Here is a 26,456-nt window from a genome sequence, read left to right on the forward strand (position 1 = left end):
TCATGATGTAATAATAATAGTTAAATATACAATATTTAAATTAAAAACCATCAATATTAATATATATTTTTTAAAATTATTTTATAACCTCAATTTCAAAAGCATTATTAACCAAACACATTAAACTACTTTTCGTTCAACCTCAATTTCAACCACAGTTTTAACCAAATATACATAAATACCAAATCAACCTCAACCAAAAATATTTTTTATAAAATAAATTTTTTCAAACTATAACCATAACAGATACCACAATACCACTAGTTTAGTACTAGATAGGTGACATACATCAAATCACAGGACGAGTCAATTTTTTTCTAACTTAAAAGAAATGCTCAAGAGATGATAGCGTTTTTATAAAAGTAAGTAAAATTTGGTACCCAAGTCACTGATTTGAACATGTTCAATAAATTTAATTAATTTAATAACATGATTATAAAAAAACCATAACAATGACTAATAATAATAAAAAAGAACGCTTGCTCATATCATGAATAAATACCATGTATTTTTAAAAGGTCTCAATGATTTTATTTGATAACAAAGTAAAAATTAAATGAGAACAAGATAACTTTATAAAGAGAAAAAAAAATTAAAGCTCAATTACCGGCAAATAAAACGCTAAAAGACAAATTGAAAAAAAAATCAATTTTAAAAAGGATGAAAAATCTTGACTTTAAAAAAAGCGAAAGGCCAAACTCGCAGCCCACTTGTGAGGTCAAGATAACCCTGTAAAAATATGAATAAAATAACAGGGGTCAACTCTCAAGCAAACTAAATAATGAAAAGTGAAACTGAGATTATGATAACTTCATATAAATGAAAGCAAAATTATGAAGCTGGAGGTCCAATAACTCAATGTCGAATAATAAAATTATAAAAATATATATAAAAAAAACTTAAAAAAAATTGAAGTCAAATAACGTTAATTTTAAAAAATCGTGACTTGAATCATAAGACTAAGTTACCCAACAAAAGGCAAAACAGTAAAAATCATGAAGCAAAATCCTCAATCATCTAAAATTAAAAAACAAAATAAATAGTAATTAAAAGAATGATGATAAAATCTGATGGTAAAATTAAATGAGATAAAATAATGAGAGACAAAATTGAAAAATAAAATAAATCAAGAAAAGAATAAAAAATAATAATAATAATAATCAAAGGAATGAAAACTAAATTTTGTATAAAAGTTAAATTAAATAATATAATAAGGGATAAAATTAAAAAATAAAATATATCAAGAGAAGGATAAAAAAAATTTAATAAAAAAACAAAAACCAAATATAATAAATGAAAAAAATTAAAGAACAGTGAAATAAAAAAAACTCTAATTTTATAATTTATTTTAAATAAAATAAATAATAATAAAAAGAATATGAATTAAATCTTAAAAAAATAAAAATTAAAGAGCTGCTTTTAAGGTTTAGTGCGGAAATCAAATATAAAAAAAATAAAGATAAAGGCCGCGAATGTCAAATTGGATGTTCGTCCCCCAAATACACCGCCCAAGAATGAAGAGGTTGCTGAGGGGATTACAACGTCACCTCATAAGTCATCATTTGATCACTCGAGGATGTCACATACATTGTCTGAAGTTGATAAACACTAACCAGTGTTGATGCATGAAAGCAATTTTCTTTTAATATTATTTATATTTTTATTTTTTAGCATGAAAGGTATGATGATGAGTGACATTAATGTTACTAACAAATGAAGGATTTATTTGAGAAGCAATATTAATATAGTTAAATTTATTTATATGGTGAGGTAGTACAATTCGTGTTTTTTAAAAAAAAATTTAAATTGAAAAATATTTGTTTGATCAACACATATCACTATTTTGCCTCAAACTCCCTATTAAAATAAAACTATATTTTATTTTATTTTTTTATTTAACCTACATTTCCAAATCACAATCATAAAACTTGCCACACACATCAAATATACTAGGTTGTGTTTGTTTTTTGTTGGTTTTTATGTTTACGGTGAAACAAACACGGTAAGGTGTTCAGTAACAAATTAAACTGTGTCTTATGTTGCAGGACCCACTAAAAAAATGAGTTTAAAACGTAGTTTTTGTGCAACAGTTTTTACATGCTTTTTTAACTGAGTTTCATAAAAATTCCAAAAACCCTATTTGTTTTTGCGTTTCAAAAGCGCTTTGAAAATATTTTATTTTATTTTATTTTTTTCTTTACTTCAAATTAATATTTTTTTGATACTTTCATATCATTTTGATGCTCTGATATCAAAAATATTTAAAAAAAAATTAAAAAAAAAAATTCCTCACTTCGAGGATTACTATTCATAGGTGTAAATAAAAACTATACGTTTATTAAAAGTGGAATTTAAGCAAAGGGCCCTTAAATCTCGGCTTGAATGGATGATGTTTTCTCCTTCATATGGGCTTTTCAGGTCATATCACTGCATGCCTGTAATACCATATGATTATCAATGCCCTGTGGTTCAGGCAATCCTTTACTCACTTGAAAGCTTGGGTTCAAGTTGCAGCCCCAAGACCCAGGAGTCGAAAATGTCCAGGACAGATCAGGAGATCAAGGAGGGACGGAAACCAACCCCTCTGCCACGGCATATTATGAAGGCCACCACCTTAAAGCAACAAGAGCAGACTAATTGGACTTGTAAATTGAGAGCTTAGGTTATGATGACCTGACTACATTATTTTTATGCAGATTTCTTCTACACGTAATATGAATGGCAACAATTTCTTACCCACAGACCACGGTGATCAAGATTTTCTACCTTATGCCTCAGGACACGCATGATCCCCAAAGCTATATATCTGTACCATCTCTACATTGTTAAGACACGGAACAAGCTAAGATATCTGAAATGCCTTGCCATCCACAAGCTCTCAACCTGCTTATATCCCTCTTATTAATTGTCTCCTTGTGCAAATCCTCGTATGGTGCAGGCATTGCCATCTATTGGGGTCAAGATGTAAATGAAGGCACCTTGGCTGAAACTTGTGCCACAGGAAACTATCAATTTGTGAACATAGCTTTCCTATATAGTTTTGGCAATGGCCAGCCTCCAATGCTGAACCTAGCAGGTCATTGTGAGCCCAGTGCCAATACTTGCACTGGCTTAAGTGCTGATATCAAATCTTGCCAAGGGAAAGGCATCAAAGTGCTCCTTTCCATCGGAGGTGCTTCAGGTGCCTACTCTCTTTCATCGGCCGATGATGCAAGGCAAGTGGCAAATTATATTTGGAATAACTTCCTTGGTGGTCAGTCCAGTTCGCGTCCGCTAGGCGACGCCATCTTGGATGGTGTTGATTTTGATATTGAGGCTGGTTCAGGTCAGTTCTGGGATGATCTTGCGAGGACACTTAATGGATTTAGCCAACAAAAGGAGGTTTACTTAGCTGCAGCTCCACAATGTCCCTTCCCCGATGCTCATCTAGACACTGCAATTAAAACTGGGCTGTTTGATTATGTGTGGGTCCAATTCTATAACAATCCGCCATGTCAATACTCAGGAAATGCAAACAATTTGTTGAGTGCATGGAACCAATGGACCACGGTTCAAGCAAAACAAGTATTCCTGGGACTACCTGCAGCTCCTGCTGCAGCCCCTAGTGGAGGATTCATCCCTGTTGATGTGCTCACTTCTCAAGTCCTTCCAGCTATCAAGAATTCACCCAAATATGGAGGTGTCATGCTCTGGAACAAGCAATTTGACAATGGATACAGTGCAGCTATAAAGGGCAGTGTCTAGGTTTCGCAGCCTTGCTCGTGTAATCATCTCATGTATCCTCAGTGAAGCATTCGCTTGCTGACAGTAAAACATGTGACTGTGTACTTGTACTTGAATTGATCTTAGGTTAAATAAAATTATATATTCTGATGAGAATAATAAACACAGAGCATCATCTATAAACATGAATCGGATATAATCTCTACCAATGAAGTATATTGTAAAGTTAATCTCTAATAATCTTTTCAACATAAATTTAGTTGTTTATAGATTGATTTGAAGAAACTTATTTTTTAAGTTGATTATTACTAGTGTAGTACTAGCTCATTTGTAATGTCAGGATAATTCTATAAAGAATAATTAAAATAATAAAGATAAATGAAAAAAAAATGAAAAAAATTAACATAAAAAAAATTAAAGCTTTTTAAGAACACGTCTCCGAGTGAAATTTCAAACACGCTATTTATTGGCCAAGAAAGCAGATGAATGATCATGCAGTCAGACGTGCAACTCTGCTAAAGTGTTAAGTTATTTGGTAAATCATGTGATCACGTGCGGTAGGGTGTATAAATACCCACTACCATCTACCTAACAGAGGATGAATTTTAGTGTGTTTGTTTTTCAGAAATCTCTTACGATTATGATTGTGAGACGATAAAAATAAGTTTAGAAAAAATATTTATAGTTGTCGTTAATTGAATTTAGATATATATTTAGTAAAAATTATGAATGAAATTTATGTGTAATAAAATACATATATAAAATATTTAGATAAAATGTTTTGGTTTTTTTACAAACATTAAAAAGGAGACTGGTAAGGAATATTTACGAAACTCGATTAAAAAAACATGTAAAAAATATTGCACAAAACCTGTATTTTAAACTTAATTTTTTAGTAAATCCCGCGGCATTTATATTATACCAAACATGCTGTTGCGTTTGTTTCACCGCTAGTTGTTTGGGAACACAGTTCAAAAATTTTAAATTTTTGAACTGTTTAAAATAAATTTTTTATATATTTTCATATCATTTTGATATATTAATATTAAAAATAATTTTTTAAAAATAAAATAATTTTATTTAAATATATTTCTATCTAAAAAAATACATTAAACCATAACCATTATAACAATCTCAGCCTGAAAACTCGCGGAAAACAAACGAACCCATTCATTTTTTAACCCTCTCTATTTTTCTGTCATTTGTTAACTGACTTGAAGGGTACTTTAAGTCTTTAACCATACAGAAGATTTGTTTCGTGGAAGAAGAATCGGGCCCTCAGTATTCTAGTTCAGCCCAGTATTAAGCCCAAGTAACAGCCCAACATTCTAGTCTAGCCCGTGAAAAGCCTGTATTATAAGAAGTTTCTGCAGCGCTATCAATAACTAGAGAAAAAAGTAATCTAACCCTGTAAGAATTATTAAAGATTTAGCACTCAACTGAAAATTTATTGGTCTACGAAGCTAGCAAATTAAACCCTCTCTTTGTGCTCCCAAACATATCCAAATAAACCCTAAATGCTCCTTGACTCAGCTAGGTTGCCTATTTATCCTTCAGTTTTATACTGATCACATAAGATTTTCTAAGTTAATTATTTATTTTATAAGATATAATTTATATTATTTTTTAATATATTTTTTTAATTAAAGATTTTTAAACTTGAAATTTACATAGATACACCAATGTCTTATATTTAATTTTATAAAATAGAATAAAACATTATGATACTATTTGATTAATAAGACTATGATATTATATTAAAAAATAATTTTAATCCAAAAACTTAAACTTTTAATAATGCTTAATTTTATTATTTTCTAACATTAAGAAACAACATATTTCAATGCATAATCACTCCAAATTTCGAAGAAAATCTGGAGAGTTATCTTGTTTTCATTCATTTTAGCTGAGTTAACTCCATGAAAGTATGAACATTCTTTATTTGAGTAACATCAATTCCTTGCACAGCGGAGCTAGAATAAAGAAGTGAATTATAAGCTAGTCATTATATTTTTAAGAATATAATAAATTACTATGTTTAATTTCAGAAATCATAAATTAATCTCATGACGGGCTTTGATGATTTACTTGTTAATAAATATATTACTTTTCGACTGATACATAAAATAATAGCTAACAGAAGTTATGTAAATACATGAAGAAAAGAGGCTGAGGAGAGATTTTTTGAACAAACAGACCTTTTTTTTTAATACAAAATGATCTCGTACTAATTTGATATGAAGATAAATAAGGTGGTTTGACTCCCATGCACATTAAATGGCCTCCACGTTCAATCCAATAGAATTTTTTATTTTTATTTTTATTTGTTATAATTAACATGAGTATCGTGTTAGTCAATTTACATATATTTTAATTAATCTTATAAATTTTAAAATTAATAATCATATAAATTTTTAAATAATTCTAAGATTTTTGGACTTTGAATTAGTAATTTTTAAAAAATAAATTTAAAATTTGATCAATTAAATTACATCCTTTATAATTACCTAATAAAATTTCCTCAAGTATGGAAAGCATTTATTTATTCATTAATAATTTGAAGTGACAATATTTGGCTTTTGGTCAATCTACTTGGAAGTTCCAATGAAGTCAGCAAACTCGGCTTAGCCACTGTTGCTTTCCTTGGGTCAAATTTTTCGTTGTGGAGGCCATCCAAGACGCTATATAATTGTCAATCCCTTGCCCGTTATAGAGGCACGAGAAACCATCCTTAACTTTTGAATGCTTGCAACTATGGCCAGAGTTTCTCAAGCCACATTTCTTCTTATCCCTCTGCTAGTCCTTTTACTAAATAAATCCTCTCATGCTGCTGGTGGAATTTCAATCTACTGGGGTCAAAATGGAAATGAAGGGACTCTAGCACAAACATGTGCCACAGGAAGATATGCTTTTGTTAACATAGCCTTCCTCAACAAATTTGGCAATGGTCAAACCCCAGAAATGAACCTTGCCGGTCATTGCAACCCGGCAAACGGTGGCTGTAAAATTGTCAGCAGTGGCATCAAAAGTTGCCAACAGCAAGGAATTAAGGTGCTGCTTTCTCTTGGTGGTAGCATTGGAAATTATACTCTGGCCTCTAAGGATGATGCCAGAGGTGTCGCATATTATTTATGGAACAATTTCTTGGGCGGTCAATCGTCTTCTCGTCCTCTAGGTGATGCGGTGTTGGATGGCATTGATTTTGGCATAGGGCAAGGTTCAACACTGTATTGGGAGGATCTGGCACGTTTCCTATCTAAATATGGCGAGCAAGGTAGAAAGGTGTATTTAGCAGCAGCTCCTCAGTGTCCCTTCCCGGATAGAAATTTGGGGACTGCCCTTAAAACTGGACTTTTTGACTATGTTTGGGTCCAATTCTATAGCAACGGTCCTTGCCAGTATAGTTCAGGCAAAACTACTAACCTCATAAACTCTTGGAATCAGTGGGCTGCATCATTAGTTGCAGGAACAATATTTCTAGGCTTGCCAGCAGCTCCTGCAGCAGCCAGAAGTGGGTACATTCCACCGGATGTATTGACTTCTCAAATACTTCCGGTGATAAAGATGGCACCAAAGTATGGTGGTGTTATGCTTTGGTCAAAGTTTTGGGATGATTGGAACGGGTACAGTCGCTCCATTCTGAGCAGTGTATGAAACATTGAATTGGTCCTACTCTGCTAGCTCTAATAACAAATGTGGACGCAATTCCATTAAGAAAAGCAAATGAGATGAATAATTACTGTTTGTTTTGCTTGGAATAGTCTACAGATAGCAAATACATGTCTCCACTAATGTTGACTTTAAGGTTGTTAAAATCATGATTTAACTCGTAAAATTATATGATTTTATAAGTTAATATAGGCTTTACATACTAAATTGTTCATAAACTCGAAAATAGGTAAAATTAGATTAAAATCAGGTAAAATCATTAAAATCGGATGAAATTGTATAAAATCATAATTTCACCACTAATTTAACGATTTTACCTTAGAAAATAAAATTGTAATTGTTATTATAGGTGTCCACCAACTATTGGCATTTGATTGCAAAAAAAAAATACTATGATATTTATCTATTGGTTCAATGACCGTATAAAAATTTATTATGGTCACTTATGTTTACTTAAAAAAAATAAAATAAGTACATTGAATGATGATGACTTTCTAGTGACTTTGGGTTGTTGATTACTTGATGATGTGTGGCATTGGACATCAAGAAAAATATATATATGAAGATTAGTTGTACTATAGGAAATATAACCATTATTATATATATTATATCTAAAATAAATTGTTTTATATTTGTTTTTAAAATTTTAAAAGTGCTACTTAATTAGATTAATTGAATATAATAACAACTATAAAAACCTGATATTTTTTGTATTTTTAAAAATTTAATCAAAATAAAGAATGTATTGATTTAGTTATGTTATTTTTTTATTTAAAAAATCAGTTATTTATAATCACATGAAGGTAGAATAAAGAGCAAATCATAATAGTTTTTCATCGAGGTTTGAATTGGATATATAATTTTTTTTAAAATAATGGATATATAAATTTTTTTAAAATAACTCTATTTTTTTTATTTATACCTTATAAAAAGAATCATTTCAATTTACACAAAGATATATTGTCTACCTGGTTCAACCATACTGATATTTATAGGTGAAAAGAAAAAATTCATTATAGTTGAAATTAATATAATTTTAAAAACTCCCAACCTTAATCCTAAGTACATTCAATGAACAAATAACTATTTTATTAATAAAAATTAAATTAAAAAATAAATAAATAGCATAATCTTAAAAAAATTTACAATTTTCCAATTCGTTTTTACAATCTGAGTTTGTTTTATATGTTTTATATTTTCCGTGTCCTATTAAAATTGTGATTTTGGTTGACTTTCTTTGCAACTCTTCCAGTACTAATGGGTAAAACTATTCTGGCCTCAATCACATTTCTCATCTGCCACATATGAACAAATACATTGCTCTTGATTTTGGCAGACCAATGTTCGAGTCAAGTTTCACAGCACGAAAAATTCCTAAATTATTTGCATTCAAGAGTAAATTTAATTTCCGACTTGATACTATATATGATATACTACAATACCAAAGAAAGCTTTTCATTCAACAAACACTAGTTTCGAACCATTATACAAGACATGCTGGGAACTTAAAGATAAAGAGTACAGAGAACATCCAGTCAAGAACATGGAATTACGCAATAAAGGCCTAGATAACATGCAAAAAAACTCAAACTAGACGAATTGTCCTCGTATGTGGGACTAATTAATCAGTTTTGCAATCTATCTTGGTGTTTATACTTTGCGGACCTGAATATTATGGGTAGATTGGAACCGCCAGATTGGTTGTCTTCCACTTTGAACAAGTGCGACCTCTTCTCCTTCCTTTACCATCCCTTGATTCTGCATGATAAAACCAGAAACAAGTCATCCTCCGACCTTTTTGCATGCAACAAGTACATAACAACCCAGGTACAATGAAAGATAGTTTTGAAACGAGAAGGAATGACCCAACTGTATGTTTTAAAGTGACTATCTAGACAGACATTTTTGGGATCATATTAATGCAAGGAATTAAATCCTCTCATGCAGCAGACTTGGGTAGACTATTATCTCACAGATACAATTGTTTTAAGCATGTTCTAAATGTTATATATGATAATTGATAATGATGAGAATCGTCCATTATCCAAATTGAATACTCAATACTCATAGTGCATATCCCAAGATTTATAACCAGTCCAACTATACCTTCATGCCATTCAAAGCCGTTTTAGTCTATCTCCAAATTGGACAGGGACCGATAAAACATGGATAAACTGCTATCCAATTTTACAATAGACTAATCATATAGGAGCTTACCTTGAGCACTGACAAGGCATTTGCAAAGGTTTCTTCAGCATCATCTGAAAACTGCATGTATATGGGACACACTCCTTGATACAAAGCCAGTCTCTGTTGTATCCTCTTCCTGCATGGCCATTGAAGTATTGTAATTAGTCAAACTCTCAATTCAAATACCTTTTAGTGGCAATCTTCTACCATTACACGAGCTGCCATTAGAAATATATATACTTTTCACTTGAAACAGTTGCTCTCTTCCCTCGGATTCTTACACATGGTATCATTTATTCAGTAAGTACTAAAAGCTAACAGTAAAATTACCCAGGACAAAAGTCATAACAAATGACTGATAACAGATGTAAATTTTAGGAACATGAAGAACTTACTCATTTGTGAATGCAAAAACAGTGCCTGAAGGTCGATAATGGCTCAGTAATATAGACATGAAGCCAGTTCTTGTGAAGACAACAATTGAGGTTCCAAGAGTGTTTGACATCATGGTTGCATGGTATGCAAACATCTCACTCGTATGGTTCTGCAGAAAATAAGAAATTCCCACTTAGTACTCAGCAATTAAATTGAATACGAGAAACATCAATGAAAGAAGATAAACAGACTCGTGTTAGGCACCTTGAATGCTTGACCAAGATTAGATGGCATTTCACCACCAGCTATGGTTGCTTCAGTTCGCAAGGAGACTGTGTGCATAACTTTAACAGCTTTCAGTGGGAATCTGCAAAGATACAAAATCACTTCACTGGAACATCTTAATGCACAATTATACTTCAAGCATTCACACTGTTAAAACCTACTTACTTTCCATGTGCAGTTTCTCCAGAAAGCATGACTGCATCAGCACCCTCACGAACAGCAATGGCAATGTCTGATACCTCTGCTCTGGTAGGAGTTGGATGAACAATCATGCTTTCCAGCATATTCGTTGCCACAATAACAGCTTTTCCCATGCTCCGGCACAGCCTGATTATCTCTTCCTACAAATTCAAAATAGAAACTAATCAACTTCATGTCCAAACTGGATGCGGTTGCTACCAATGATGATTTCATATCTCATTAGTCATCAATCTTATCCCAGAGACAAATCTACCTGCAGCAGGGGAACCTCCTCAATAGGGAGCTCTGCACCAAGATCTCCTCTTGCAACCATAGCCTGATAAAAAAAAAAGAAGCATATAATCCATTAGAACGTAAATTATTCACAATACAGGCTAGAGGTATCAGCATTGATCTGAAAATGTTTCTTGTGAAATCAACTATGATTAGAGAATGTCAGATTCATCCAAATTAAAAAATAAATTGATACATAAAAATAAAACTAAAAAATCAAAGCTCAAACAATTTTTAGTACAAAAGGACGAAAAAAAAGGCAGCAAATCAACAAGGAAACAAAGCAGTCAGTGGCAATAGCAGAAAAAAAAATCATTTTTTCATTTCAAGATCAATATTCAAGAAATATGCTCCACTTGATAAAATTTACAAGCAATAAGGATAACCAAATCCAATCAACTACGTCTTAATATTACATAAACTATCAGCAACTCAAAGATGGACATAATGATTCAGATGATTACCCCATCAGATGCTGTGATTATCGAATGCAAATTTGGTATAGAATCTGCACTTTCAATTTTTACAATCACATGTATATCTGCACCACAGCCTGCCAGAACACGGAAAAAATTATCGTCCAAGTTAACTAAGCTAGATTATCATACAATGTAAAAAAAAAAATTGATGAACATATTAATATAAATATTACTTTGTAGATAATTCTTCAATTCATGAACCACTTGTGCATCTTTAACAAAGGAAACAGCATAGAAGTCAACTTTGTTCTCCACTCCGAATTTTATATCATCCCAATCCTTGTCTGCAGCAAGGACCATGTAAGCAACCATGTCCATTTGTGAAATCAACACCCACACAAATGAAAACAAAATAAAATAATAGGGAAATAAAAAGGAGATATTGGATAGTAAATAATGTATATGGTGATATAAGGTCAAACCAGTGATGGAAGGCAATGTCGCGCTTTTTCCTCGAACATTTAGATGACGCCTGGACTTAAGCTCTCCTCCATCAACAACTTCACATTTCACTGAATCCTCTGTTTTGGACTTCACCAGAAGTGACATCATACCGCCTAAAACATAGGTCAAGAATCAGCAAACATATAATTGATAGCAAAATATATTTCCTGTTCAAAAACCCTGAAAGCTTCAACTGTGAGTTTGCATAAATTGTAAAAGCAAGCCTGCCTAAAGAAAATTTCTACTCATCCTGGGAATATTGATGTTCATGTCTCTTTATAGTTGTTCAGACTTCTATATTAGCAGGAAAAAAAAAAGGTTCAAAGTGAAAAGGAAGTTTCACTATAATCAAAACCCTGCTCTTATGGGTGTACGAATCCTGACATTTTACCATAAGAAAATGAAGGCTTTGAAATCGTATCAGTTTCAGAAGGGAAAAAAAAATATATTCACTTTCCATTATCATCTTTGAGCAGCAGACTCCCACAATCATGATTTCATGCTTTACCCCATGCCATTTATCTACAGCTATTTCAGTCATGGGATCAAAAGACAGGGTCTAGAGGACATATTAAACAATATTCACTTCCACAGAGACACATATAACATGTGCACCTGGGGGGGGGGGGGGGGGGGGGGGGGGGGGGCGTTGCTAGAACATAAATATGTTAATATTATGTACGCATATACATCATACAACCCTCTTCCTACAATGACACAAATAATATGACAATAAATATAACAAAATGAATCACAAAAACTACATGTTCCTACAATCAGGCAATAATGTTTTAACCATTGCGCACCCTACCAATGGTTTCAACTTTTACTTTTAGGAAAAAAGACAATGTCAGCATACCATCAACAAGAAGCATGTCGCCTGCTTCTACATCACTAACAAAATCATCATAGTTCACACTAACACAATCAGATGTTCCAACACCCCTACGAATCGTAAAAGTGAATTCCTGTCCAGGTGATAGCATGATAGGCTGAGGCAAGTCACCACTCCTAACTTCAGGACCCTGATTAAAAAAAAAGCAACCCAAATAAACAGAAAGAAGCATATAACAAGTTAAATGAAGGACCTCAAATCAGGATAAAGTACTGTTCCATGTAATGTCATGTTTTTTCTTTCTCAATTTGTGCATGAAACTCGTTTCTAATGGCCTCCAAACATTAGGTGCATTCCATTTCATCAAAACTTTACAAATTAAGCAACCCGATATAGCATCAAAATGAAGTAAACCTGCCTTGGTATCAAGCATGATGGCAATGACATTATCTTTCGCCTGTGCATTATACTCTTTAACCAAATCAATGACTTTCTGATGAGAAGCATGGTCTCCATGTGACATATTCATTCTAGCAACATTCATTCCCGCTTCAGCCAACTTCCATATCATCTCCTTCGTGTTAGTTGACGGTCCAATAGTACATACAATCTTCGTCTTTCTCCTAACAATAGGCTTCGTCCACATTCCAACAGCTGCTGTCGTGTCACCTAGTTGCTCTAATTGCACAAATTGCTCCTCCCTCTAAAAAAACAAACAAATTCATCCACAAAGTTAATGAATACTGTAATTTACTTTTAACAGCTAATCATTTCACTATCCTCCCTTACACATTATGCTAAATTCTACTATTGGCACGCCAAAAAGTCTATCCACGCAACTAATTGTGGTGAAAAGACAAAAATAACCTTTTAAAAATGACCTTGTCTAATTTTTTTTTAATCATGACCTAATAAAAGGATAGTTTTCGTTAAAAATAATGTCCGAGACGGCAATCTTTTTCCGGAAATGACAAAAACAACCTTCAATTTGTGCCGAATCCAACAAATCAGCGGCTTCAAAAGGTCAATTCCGTCTTTCACTGAAATAATCGTATGAATAGACCTTTTGATTTGTTAATGTTATATTATCACACATTTTTTCAACAAAAAAATTATAATTTCAGTTACGAGAAATGAAGTTCGCGTACTTTTCCGTAACTGAAATCCAGTAAAAACGTTATCCAAGGAATGCAGTTTCTCACCCCATTTCTCCTAACTTTACTCGCGATTCCGTGACAAGAGTGTTTACATCTAACACGCAATGTGATGAACTCAGTTAATTAATATATTATTCAGCCAAAAATGAGGTAAGTAGTGCAGACCTTTGGTACATCCTCGGGTGAGACAGGAATGACTTCAGGTTCGGCGGATCTCTTAACAGCCGCCGCCACAATATGAGTGTTCCTATGAGAAGAAACGCTGCTGATAATTTTCTTCTTGTCATGACTTGAAAGAAATTTCGAAGAGAAAGTGGAAGGTTTGAGTAGCTTATCAACTCGGTCTTGTAAGGATCCAGAGGAAGGAGATGATAGGATAGAACTGTGAATCGATCTGGTGGTAGCCACTACTTGCGCCATTTTTAGAGAGAAAGATTGTGTGTTTTACCAAGAGAGAGAGAGAGAGATGCTTGGGTTTAAAAGGCGAGGGAGTGTGCGAGCTAGTGAGAAGGAGATTGGAGAAATCGCCGATAGAATTGGCGGAAATAGCGAGGGAGGGAGGCTTTTTGGATTGGCTTTGTTTGTATCGAAGGAAAAGGAAAGGGGAAGGTTTTTGTTTTAATGAGCTAAGCCAACGCCTCCTACTGAGTACCGACTGCCTTTATTCAAAACGGTTGGAGTTTTTGTGATTTCCTACTTTGACAATTCTCTTAAACGGTGTCGCTTCCGACCGCCAAAGAGGATAAAAGGGGGCAAAGAGCCCTTCCATTATTATTATTAGGATTTCAAGTTAAGATAGGTGATGAAGGCGTAGGAATTATGAACTTTTTTTTTTGTCGTCTTAAAAAAATTTAAGTTAAAATTTAAAAGTTAATATCCGCCATGAATAAAATAAAATAAATTTTAATTGAGAATTAAAAACTCAATGTTTACTTTTAATAAAATAAATTAAAAATATATATGAATCAATATATCATTAAAAAAGTTATTAATATTAATTAGAGAATATATAAAGATAAAATTCCTTCTAAAGAGAAAAAGATTGATGCTATGAATATTAGATTCATATATAATTATCCAAAAAAACTGGTAATGTTACCATAAAAAACATTAATATTATTTGAAAACAATGGGATAATCAAATAATTATTTAAAAATAAGTGCATTATAAAATAAATAAACAAATAAAATAAAATAAAATAATTAAATGAATCATTATACAAAGAAGAACCACACATGCCCAACTAGAAAAATGAGCCCATGCATTTGGCCCTTGATTATAAAACTTTATTAAGCTTTAATTTTTTTTTTAATATCATTAAAGATAAATCACATCTATTAAGTTACATTTTTAAAGTCAAATTTATGAACACTAAAATCAAAATTATTGATGGTAAAAATCTATCAATTCTTGAGCTTTCTGTCTTCTTAAATTTGTCATCAATTTTAATTTCTCACTTCTCTCTCAACATCTAAAAACTAAAACATAATAAAATAAAATTTAGGATCAAAACATAATTATTTAAAAAAAAAATATAAAAAAATAAAACTTTTACGTGTCATTATAGAAAAGAGCTATTTTTCTTCCTTCATGTTAATTTTTATTTTTCACCTATCAATTTCTTTAACAACAATCTAGAATTCTATTTCTAAAATTGGTCATTAACTTGTTAACTTGTGTCGACACATTAGTTAAGTGAGGGGAAAAAATCAAGACAGATTTTAATGCGTAAAACTATGAAAACATGACTCTAAAGGATAGAATATATATATATATATATATATATATATATATATATATATATATATATATATATATATATATATATTATGCGACCAAATTATAAATTGTGCAAAGTGCACGGATCAAAATATAAAAAATCAGCAAAAATACACACTAAATAAACAGCAATTTGTGAGTGTATGAATAGTATTTTAAATTGCAATATGCGAATATTAGAGCAAGATAATAAGAACAAAGAAGATTTGACGTTTATTGTTTATTGTTTATTGTTTTTGTTTTGTTTATCTGTGTGTTGATTGTTTTTGGTTTTTTCTTTCTTTCATTTTCTGGGCAGAACTACTGGATGGATTTAGAAAGGAGAAACGTCTATTTCTCTAAAGTCTACGTTCAAGTCTAATTTCATTTTCTCTCGTATAAAATCTCATTTGTATGCATTTTAACGCATACAATTGAAATATAGAAACCTTCCTCTCTCTTTTAGTCGATAAAAAGATTTATTTTGATGATGAAAAAACAAAGATTGAATAATTAGAATTTGGTGTTTTTATTGTTTGATCTTCCTTTAGAGGAAAAAAAAAGCAATTTATTATTTTTTTATTAATATGGGTATTCGGGTCAGTTTGCGCGTATCTCAACTAATCCCACGAGCTATAAAATTAACAATCATATAAGTTTTCAGTAGCCGTTATATTAAAAAAAATCAATTTATTAATTAAATTGTTTAGTCATTATCTGTTTTCAAGATAATTCTCGTGCTTCAGTCATGAGTTTAACATTAAAAATTAACTTAAAATAAAAAATAATTAATTTTAAATTAATTTTTAAATACAAAATAATAGCTTGGTGGACTTATGCTGGGATCTGGACAGAGTAGGTGATCAACATAATAAACCAGCAACAATGACAATGATGTTGCTGTAAGATTACCAATAAATTACCTAACCCTTTTTTTGGTTTACAAAAGTACCAATCAACTACAGTGGCAAGGATTTCTAAGGTTTTTGAATTTGAAGTTAATTGTGCAAATATTCATAATCAACTAGGGGAATTACATGTAAGATTTGCCAAATAATCCTCCTCGCCCGATACTAAAAGAATTTAGGTTGCTTTTATGGTATTTACCAGTCCACTAGCTTGCGTTAGTGGGTTGGATACTTTTAAAAAAATATAAAAAAAAAATTATTAAAATTATGAAGAAATTTTTAATTGTTTTATTCAATATGACTTAATAAATCAATTTTAAAATCTTGCAACTTAATTATTTATCTAACTAAAGTTTTAAATTAAATTGTGTAAGAATTGACTCGAATTGAATTGATAGATTACATGAATCCAAATGCAATCTTAATGATTGGTAACAACATAGTTTTTTTTTTATAAAATTTCAAAATATTAACTTTTTTAACAAAAATTATTGAGACAATTATATATTGTATCGATCTTAGTCCCTTGACGAACTGTGTCATGAACTCCATTGAGTTTATTAATTTGTTTTTTATAAAATATTTTTAAAATTATATGATAAAAATATATAGTAACAAAATTAAACACCAACTTAAAAATAAAAACTTATTCGAGACAGTGATAACTCTATAAAAAATACAAAAATAAATAAATCATACAGTTTATTTCCAACCAATCCGATATTGAAGGATAAAACCAAGAAAAAACTATTAAAAATAATTAACGAATAAAACACCAACCTAATACCATAGTTATCAAATCTGACCAAGGGGTTAACCCGATAAACTATGTCAACTCTGGAAAATAAATAAATAATTGTTTGGGGTTTTAATATCCCATATTAAAAATTTAAGAAACAATTCATGTGGATGTAGGGTCTACATATTGTAAATAATAAACTTTAAAAGATTTTTTTATCTCGTGTTGAAAAGATATTATCTTCTCCTTTTAGGTTGAAGCATTTAAACAAAAAATATTTTTTATCCCATATTTAAAAACAAAATTTTTTTCTTGTGAACGTAAAGTATACATATTAATGGGCTTCCAATCCCATATTGAAAAATTAAAAGTTTCTTCTAGTGTTTATATAATGAACTTTTATAATCGTTGGTAACCAACAAAGAAAAGATAGTAGACTCGTGTGTATAAAGTTAGGTCGAGCAAGTGAAAAACCAACGATTCTCCTCCATACACGCTAGGCAACGCTTATGCTATATATACATTACCTTTTGTTTTACATGATAAGTTATTTTACATATCATGTAAAAACATATGTCCCGTAGCTATTAATTGATCCTATCATAACCTTATTCATAGGAGCTGGTATACTCTTTATAAATTAAAAATTAAAAATTAAAAAGCCATACAATCTAATTAAAACATAAACACAAAATCTATTTGAAAAAAATATCAAATAATGCATTATTGCTAAAAAATTAAAATTAAAAAAAAAAAACTATAAAACAAAGAGAGAAAAGAATGAGGCCAAGCTTAGTGTTTGGCCCATGCTTAAAGGGCTTGTGTGAGTCTGCCATGTCAAGTCTAGCCACGTGGACCTTTATTATTATTGTTGTTAGATAATAGGGAGAATGGCATCTTGTCTGTCTCAACTGATTTTTTTTAAAAAAGACACATTAGACAATGCGTCGTTTAACATATATTGAAAAATCAGGGTGGCTGATATTTTTCTTCTAAAAATTTATTTTAACCCAAAACACCATAATAACATGTTTAAACCAATCTTTAACCTCTAAAAGTGCAAATAACTATCAAAAATCCAAAATCAACCTGGAAACCAATTTCTTTCTGATCTCATATCTTGTTTTTTTAGACACTTTCAAGGTAAAAAACAAAAACACTCAAGTCAGACTTCCCTCATTATATGAAACCATTTGGAACAAAAATCTAACATTTTGGTGGCCGAAATTAAAGAAATAACATTTTTCTCTCTCTAGGGCAGATTCCAACCTTTTTAAAAAATTTCATTTCAGTATTAAGATTTATTTTCATTATTTTTCAGTTTTTAGTGGGTGAGAGGACAAAAACATATAGGGACAAAAATGTACTTTATAAATAAATTTGAATGTGCCACCTATATTACCTTTGTTTTGCACTTCAACTTTTTATCTTATAATTTAACCCTCATAAAAAAAAAATTCAATTATTCTCTAATTTGGGCTCAATTGTGCTAAAAAAACATTTGAGAATCGAATTGAAATGTTTAAAAATTGCACTATTGTAATCTACAATAAAATATAATAGGGTGAATATTATTTTTATACATAATAAAAACACCACATCATTTAGCTTATTTATAATGCACTCATTCATTTGAAAATGATAAAAAAATAACCTGAATCATTATGGATTAACTTGTTTAACCTGTGACTCGGGTTCTGGGATCATAATAACCTTATAAAAAACAAATAAAAAAAAGTTTTGAAGCATAATTTCTAACCAACTCAATATCTAATAATGAAATAAAAAAAACCAATAAAAAAAAGATAACAAAAGCAACTCAAGTTAACTTGGGGGCTAATATGTTAAATTCGCAATCTAAATTATAAAACTAGGATAACTTCATAAAAATAAAATAAAATAATTATAAAATTTCATTTCCAACAAATCCAATGATAAAAATTAAAATCAAGAAAAAAAAACTAAATCTATAAGACCAAAATAACTCTATATAAAGCAAATTAAAAAAATTATAAAGTTTAATTTTCAAGTAAACTAATAGTAAATGATGAAATTAAAAAAAAACTAAACAAAAAAAATTGAGTTATTAAATGATAAAAAAAACTACAAATATTATTCAAATAAATAATATTTCATAAGTGTAGCTATAATAATTTAACCACACTTTTTAGGTTTTTTTAAAACAAAACTTGTTATGGGAATGGGTCTCAATTCTCATGATAATGCAATATTTTGGAGAAAATGCAACAAAATCTTCATATTTTATCAGCATAGCTAATTAGATCAGTGTCAGTTATATGCAAAAATCAAAGCATTTTGCTAGCTCACAAGTAAAGTTCAAGAAACAAAGATCTTAATCTTCCTTTTATCATCAACATTTTCAGAATGCATCGGTAGATGTTATTGTACCAATTTGTTAATCCATCTCATGAATCAAATTCTAGATGCTATTACTTGGCTCTACAAATTAAAGGTAAAATAAGAAAAAAAATTATTAAGTCCAGGGAATAACTAGTTTATCCTATTAATTATTTTCTATCTTTGTTTTTGAAGGAAAAAGAAGAAGATAAACACAAATATATAAAATCACTGTTGATACTCCCTAGGAGCAAAAAATTACTCTTAAGATGCCAACTTTGTACTATTATAAAAAAAATAATTTATTATCTTACATATCCCACCGCTGAAGGTGGGTTACTGATTACCAGAAATAGAGATCTGAATTTGTTCTCTCTCCCCGAGGCTTGGTGCTAGAATATAAACATCCCCAAGCACTGGCAGTGCTTTTTCATGAAGCCATCCATGCCGATCAAGCCATAGTCAACTTCACTTCCCAATTTAGATTGCCTTGGTGTTCCACAATCAAAGCATCAAACATTCATCCCTGTAAGGCCATATATAACCAACTTCTTTTATTTTCTCTAGTTTGCTTTTAGTACTTGGCAGTTTCAGTTCTAATGGCAGATAGTGATGATAAGATTCATGTGGCCATGTTCCCATGGCTAGCCTTTGGTCATATGATGCCATGGCTAGAACTTGCCAAACTATTTGCTGCAAAGGGTCACAAAATCTCCTTCATATCCACCCCTAGAAACATCGATCGCCTCCCAAAACCACCTGCAGATGTATCGTCTACTCTGCACTTTGTAAAGCTGCCGTTGCCGCAAGTAGAGGGTCTACCTCCAGATGCTGAGGCCACAATTGACTTGCCAGCTAACAAGGTACAATATCTCAAGATAGCCCTTGACAAGGTCCAAGAACCCTTTGCCAAGGTTCTTGAGTCATTGAATCCAGATTGGATCTTCTACGATTTTGCTCAATACTGGATCGGGCCAATTGCGGCTCAGCTGGGCATCAAAAGTACATGCTTCTCTATATGCATTGCAGCGATGGTGGCCTTTCTTGGTCCGCCATCGCCCTTGATCGACGGTGATGATTATCGCAAAAAACCCGAAGATTTCACGATCCCACCAAAGTGGGTATCGTTTCAGACAACAGTCGCTTATAAGTACGTACTATGACATCGTGAACACATTTGACTGTGTTGAGGATGATGCTTCAGGTGTCAACGACTTGAAGCGTTGGGGCTTGTGTCTACAATCATGTGATTTTATTGCAGTTCGGTCCTCCTTCGAGATCGAACCAGAATGGCTCCAAGTTCTCGAAACTATCCACGAGAAACCCGTTTTCCCGGTTGGTCAGCTGCCTCCTGTAGAGTACGAATTAGAAGAGAAAAATTCAGACGCTTGGAGTTCAATGAAGAAGTGGCTTGACATGCAAGAGAAGAGCTCGGTAGTGTATGTAGCTTTCGGTAGCGAGGCAAAACCAAGTCAAGCCCAGCTAACCGAGTTAGCACTCGGGCTAGAGCTGTCTGGTTTACCATTCTTCTGGGTTCTCAGGACTCGGCGTGGGATTGCGGATACTGACTTGATTGAGTTACCACCTGGGTTTGAGGAGCGAACCAAAGGACAAGGAGTGGTTTGCACAACTTGGGCTCCTCAACTCATGATCTTGGCTCATGAATCGATTGCTGGGTTCTTGACTCACTCTGGGTGGAGCTCTGTGGTGGAGGCACTTACGTTTCAGAAGGCGCTCGTACTTCTAACATTCTATTCAGATCAAGGGATAAATGCTAGGGTATTGGAGGAGAAGAAGATTGGGTACTCCATACCAAGAAACGAGTTGGATGGGTCTTTTACTAGAGACTCAGTGGCTGAGTCATTGAGACTGGTGATGGTGAGTGAGGAAGGGAAGATGTATAGAGACAAGGCTAAGGAGATGAGTAGTTTGTTTGGTGATAGGGATAGGCAGGACAGGTACGTGGACAACATTTTGATTTACCTCAAAAGTCACAGACCTGTCAAGAAAGCCAAGTGATTTGTCTTCTAATTTTCTTTCGCAAATTAAACAGTCAGTGCTAGCCGATAGCTCGCCCACATCAACAGTGAAATAAGATTGTTAGCCTTGCGATTTGTCTTTAGGTTTCATTTCATAGCTTTGTTTTTAACTCTAATTTCATTTCATAGCCAAGGGCGAGAAGTGATTGATTTATCACTTAGAACAGTTTTTTTTATTTTTTGTATTTTTAAAAATAAATTAATTTTTTTTAATTTTAAGTTAATTTTTGTTTGTGTGTGAAAAATAATATTTTAAAAATAAAAAAAAAATATTATTTTGATATATTTTAAAATAAAAAGTAATTTAAAAAGCAATAATTATTGTACTTTTAAATACCGTTTTAGCCTAGCTTAAGAGGGTAGCATATAAATTAAAATTTGATCCCAGATCAGATTTTATTTTAAATTAAAAAAATTCATTAATTATATTATACATTTGATATGTTAATTTATAACTTAATTCAAACTGATATTAATTACTTTTTAAGAAGAATAAAAAAAATTATTTTAATAAAAAAATAACTGATTTGACTATTCAATATCTCAAGCTTATTTTTTTTAATCAAGTCTTGACATATATATATATATATATATATATATATATATATTGCAATAAAAAAAGGTAAGAGAAGTTTAATTTTTTTCTTGACAGGTCAACCATATTCCATAATTTTTTATTAGTCACAATTAAAACTAGTTTTTTTTTTTTTTAAATGAGTTTAGTGATGCTGATGCTATTAAAAATCATTGGGACATCGGCGTTTAGCTAGTGGTCAAGTGAACATGGGCAAGGACCGGCATCTTGAATTTATAGCATCTAGACATGCATTTTTTCTTCTTTTTTTTAGGCAAATCATTTCATACTTTAGGAAGATATTACTTGGTATCCATATATTAAGGAGTGCATGCTTAAGTGTGTGATATCATAGAAAATAATTAGACAATAATTGATTATTTCTAGTTTTTTTTTAAAAGAAATGCTAAGTATAAAAAAATACAACAAGAAAAAACTTTAGAAATACAGGAATCTATTAATGGATCTCAGTTTAAAATCAAGACCCGACAATCCATGTATATTTTTTTATGTTCATAGTTAAACTTTATTCTTAAGAGATTGCTTGGTGGTTAAAGATATATGTAGATGATTTTATGGATTCATGACCTAGAGCAAACACATAGAAATATCCATTAATTCCTTTTAAATACACCATTTTAATATAAATAAAATGTTTTTAGATCGCTTTAAAAAATACCTAGTCAAATTCATTACAACAACAAAAAAAAGCTATAATCATGGCTTTAAAACAATATTATAAAAAATATATAGTTATATTAAAATGATATTTATTATAAACACCACCTTAACTATATTTATTGTTATCTTGTAATAACATTTCTTGTAAACATCACTCTAGCTTTATTATTTTATTTGATGGATCAATATATTTTTAAAATTTTTATTTTTAATCTAAGTTCATATTTAAAAGGTTAAAAAACAGGTGATAACCTAATATACTTGGGCTTGACAAAATATCAAGTTCAAAAGACATGGAACTGGCTTGCGTCTAGGTTCAACATTCTTGAGTTCAATTATATGTTGAGTTCAAATACATATGGGTCTGGCGAATTAACAAACCCAACATCCTTGGATCTACTATGCTCTGAGCCCAAATACATATGGGTCTAGTGAGCTATCGCCCTTGGATTTAGCTAGGCGCTTAGCCTTAAGTACATATGAGGCTGACGAGTTGTCACACCCAACGTTCTTAGATTCAGCTACGCCTAAAGCCCGAGTACATATCAATATGACAAGTTGTTAGATGCAATATCCTTGGATTCAGGGACGCGATGAGTCTAGATATACATGGGTCTGTTGAGTTGTCAAACCCAATATCCTTGGGTTCAATTACACGCTGAGCCAAAACAGATGTGGGTCTGATGAGCTATCAGACCCAATATCCTTGGGTTCAACTACATGTTAAGTCCAAGTACATGTGGGTCTAACGAGCCATCAAGCCCATGTTAGGTCTAAAGGCTTTATTTGTTTATTCTTAAAGGTTTTAACATAAAATGTTAAAAGTCCTAAATAATCATCTTTCTATAACCCTATAAGTGTAAAAGTTTTCCAAGAGCTTATTATATTTTCATCAACATTAATAAACGTGTGTAAGGGATATTTATCGCTTATAAATATTGTGTAAGAGATTTTTATTGCATATTAATAATTGTAAGAGATATTTATCCCTCATTAATGTTATCAAGAGAAAGAGACACTTCAACCCCTCCATTCAAGCAACATGACAAGGTTCACGAGTCATATGTACCTCATAAACCACTTAAGTAAATAATTCACAATTCCTACTCTTTAAGTATTCGTACTTTAATTCCCAGAGCATTTATTATACAAAAATAAGAACAAACACTCTTGTTCTTAGAATTTAAAGCTCATTCTCTTATTTATTGCAATCTTTTACTAAAAGACATTAACTTTATCATATAAAGGTCCTTAAACCTCATAAAAGATTGTTTGCAGGCGATAAATTTTCTACCACTAACCATCAACTTTGTGAACCTTGAAGAAGGGAATATTAGCGTGAATATGTGATTACTCACTATTCATATACTCAAAAACCTTATTTATAAATATATTGGATTTTAAAACACCATCATTTTATTCAACAAGAAGGCTTTTTATTATTTATTAAATAGTGAAAACCATTTTGGTCTTTAGAATTTTTATATTTTCATATTCTATCCCTTTAGTTTCAGTTAAAGTCTATTTTGATTAATAAAATTTTAATATTTTATATTTCTATTCCTAGTTTTTTCATATTTTATATATTTAGTACATTTTGATTAGTTAAAATTCATTTTGGTTCCTAAAATTTACATATTTGATTCATGTAGTTTTAATTTTAAAGTCTGTTTTAGTCCTTTAATTTTTTATATTTTCATATTCGATCCATGTGGTTTGGCCATGCAAATTCCTTAAAGTCTTAAATAGTACCTAAGAGTGGAGGTCTTAATTGAAAATTTGATATTTTAAAAAATTTAACACATCAATTTCGACAACAACACACGAATATACAAGGCATAAATAAAATGAGATAGAGAGTAAGAGAGGCACATCGATTTTATAGTGGTCTAAACAATCACCTAATGCATTACTTGAACTTTCATTCAAGTATTCACTATCAACTCATGGTTTTTTTAATATGTAAGACCTTAATGATATACTAATCTTTTTATGATATCAATATTAGAAAACCTTTCACTCACAATCTTTTTCAATGATCAAAATTAAACCTTTCAATGTTTTATAACCAATATCTTCCTAAGCAATTCAAGTGTCATTTACACTTTTACAATAGCTATGACTCTCATAATATTTGCCACACCTTGCAATAAATAGGGCTAAAGTCTTTTACTCAAGAATGTGAAGTTGTGAATTAATACAAATAGAGTTTAAAGCTCCGAAAAGATTATGAAAATAATAAAAGCTTTTAGATTTGAGAGTTTGCAAGCATAAAGTATTGTAAGGTTGTTCACATGAAGTGAACAAGTAGTATTTATAAGTAAAAGACCATCGTTACTCACACAAGAGAGATAAAGTTAAAATATCTTGATATTTGTGTTCTTCCATCTATTAGGAATATGACTATATCATTAATTTTGAAAGAAAAAAAGTTGTTGCAAGAGCTTCGTTAATCACTTAAAACAAAGCAGCTATTGAGTGAAAAAAGAGTCAAGTATAACGTTTTAAAAAATTACAAGTTTACCGCTTTACCAAACAATAGATAAAAAAAAATAAGCTCACATGATATAGTTTTTTAGCCAAAAATATATAAAAAGCTTTTTAGTGATCAAAAGTGCAAGACTATATTTGATTAAAGTTCATGCTTTTCATTTAAAATAAATTGAATGATAATACCAAAATGTTTGATAAGAGAATTTCTTATAAGGTATTTTTTATCGTGTATGGTTCTGGCAACAATAATATTTTTTGATGATAACATTCAACAAATAAAATAATTTTGGATAAAAATTATTTTTGTGATGTCAAATTAAATTCTATAAAAACTTGATTAAATGAAAATAAGTTTAGGCATCTTCTAGTCATGTTTGCATCAAAAAATCCATATTGCTTCAATTTGATATGGAAGAATTCATACATCATTAAAACCTTTGACATGCATATTAAATTCATTAATTATTGTTATCATCAAAATAATTAATCCATAGGTGCTTAGAGACATTTAAACTAACAATTCCAATCCTAAAATTTATTTTTCTCATGTTTTAGTATTTATCAGTTGAGAAACAAATTAGAAAGACATAAAAAAAAAGAGGAGACATAAAATTCTAATCTTAATGTCAATTGAGCTCCTACGATATTTTTTTTTTGTTTTTAGATGAAAATAAATTTAAATTTAAAATTTTTAAAACCTAAATTTTATTTTTTCAGTCCCTAGAAATGATCAAAACTTATTATAATGCACAACTCTTTATTTATTCTTAAAAAAAAAAACAACTTGAGGAAACAACGTATGGGCAAGTGCACAAGCATGTAATTAATGCCTAACCATACCTCACCTTTTTAAATTACCCTTGAGTTTTTGTTTTTGTTTATTTTATTTTAGAATAAAATTATTGAAATTATATTTAGAAAATTATTGGAATTATACCAATGTTTTCAAATAAAATTGAAATTCTTTTTAGTAATACTATTAAATATTTGCTCATCAATATTTGAGAAGAATAAGATATCTATTTATTATTTTTTATTGTTAGTTTTATATAATTGTATTAAATTAATTATTCTTTTATTTGTTTCATATATCCGGTTCAAAATTATTGAGTCATGATTTTTTTTTAATTGAAAACTACTTTTCAAATCATGATATATTTTTATTTTAAAAAATAATATTTATTATATGAAAAAATATTTTTTAAAAAAAATAAATAAAAAAAGTATTTTGATTAAAGAGTTACACTTCTTCTCCTTAATTTAAATTATTAAAA

General features: G+C 30.7%; 3 protein-coding genes and 1 pseudogene across 4 annotated transcripts; 3 read left to right on the forward strand and 1 right to left on the reverse strand.

Moving 5' to 3' along the window:
* Positions 1 to 2,758: 2,758 nt before the first annotated feature.
* LOC133677797 (acidic endochitinase-like) lies at positions 2,759 to 3,886 on the forward strand. The gene has a single exon (XM_062099921.1). The coding sequence runs from the start codon at positions 2,857 to 2,859 to the stop codon at positions 3,742 to 3,744; it is 888 nt and encodes a 295-aa protein (XP_061955905.1). The 5' UTR covers positions 2,759 to 2,856; the 3' UTR covers positions 3,745 to 3,886.
* A 2,568-nt stretch (positions 3,887 to 6,454) lies between these two features.
* Positions 6,455 to 7,502, forward strand: LOC133677938 (hevamine-A-like). Its single transcript, XM_062100082.1, has one exon. It carries the CDS (start codon positions 6,466 to 6,468, stop codon positions 7,375 to 7,377), a length of 912 nt encoding a protein of 303 aa, XP_061956066.1. The 5' UTR covers positions 6,455 to 6,465; the 3' UTR covers positions 7,378 to 7,502.
* A 1,321-nt stretch (positions 7,503 to 8,823) lies between these two features.
* On the reverse strand, positions 8,824 to 14,282 carry LOC133678680 (plastidial pyruvate kinase 2). The gene is made up of 12 exons (XM_062101117.1): positions 13,797 to 14,282; positions 12,893 to 13,177; positions 12,499 to 12,664; positions 11,618 to 11,752; positions 11,369 to 11,479; positions 11,181 to 11,269; positions 10,697 to 10,759; positions 10,408 to 10,583; positions 10,222 to 10,324; positions 9,978 to 10,126; positions 9,610 to 9,718; positions 8,824 to 9,150 (listed from the first exon to the last, which is right to left on the reverse strand). The coding sequence occupies exons 1-12, from the start codon at positions 14,049 to 14,051 to the stop codon at positions 9,043 to 9,045; spliced, it is 1,749 nt and encodes a 582-aa protein (XP_061957101.1). The 5' UTR covers positions 14,052 to 14,282; the 3' UTR covers positions 8,824 to 9,042.
* Positions 14,283 to 19,710: 5,428 nt separating this feature from the next.
* LOC133678043 (UDP-glycosyltransferase 91A1-like) lies at positions 19,711 to 21,524 on the forward strand (annotated as a pseudogene). Its single transcript, XR_009835886.1, has one exon. The product of XR_009835886.1 is annotated as a UDP-glycosyltransferase 91A1-like (transcript).
* Positions 21,525 to 26,456: the final 4,932 nt, after the last annotated feature.

Source organism: Populus nigra, chromosome 18, assembly GCF_951802175.1.
Source record: "Populus nigra chromosome 18, ddPopNigr1.1, whole genome shotgun sequence".
NCBI lineage: Eukaryota > Viridiplantae > Streptophyta > Magnoliopsida > Malpighiales > Salicaceae > Populus > Populus nigra.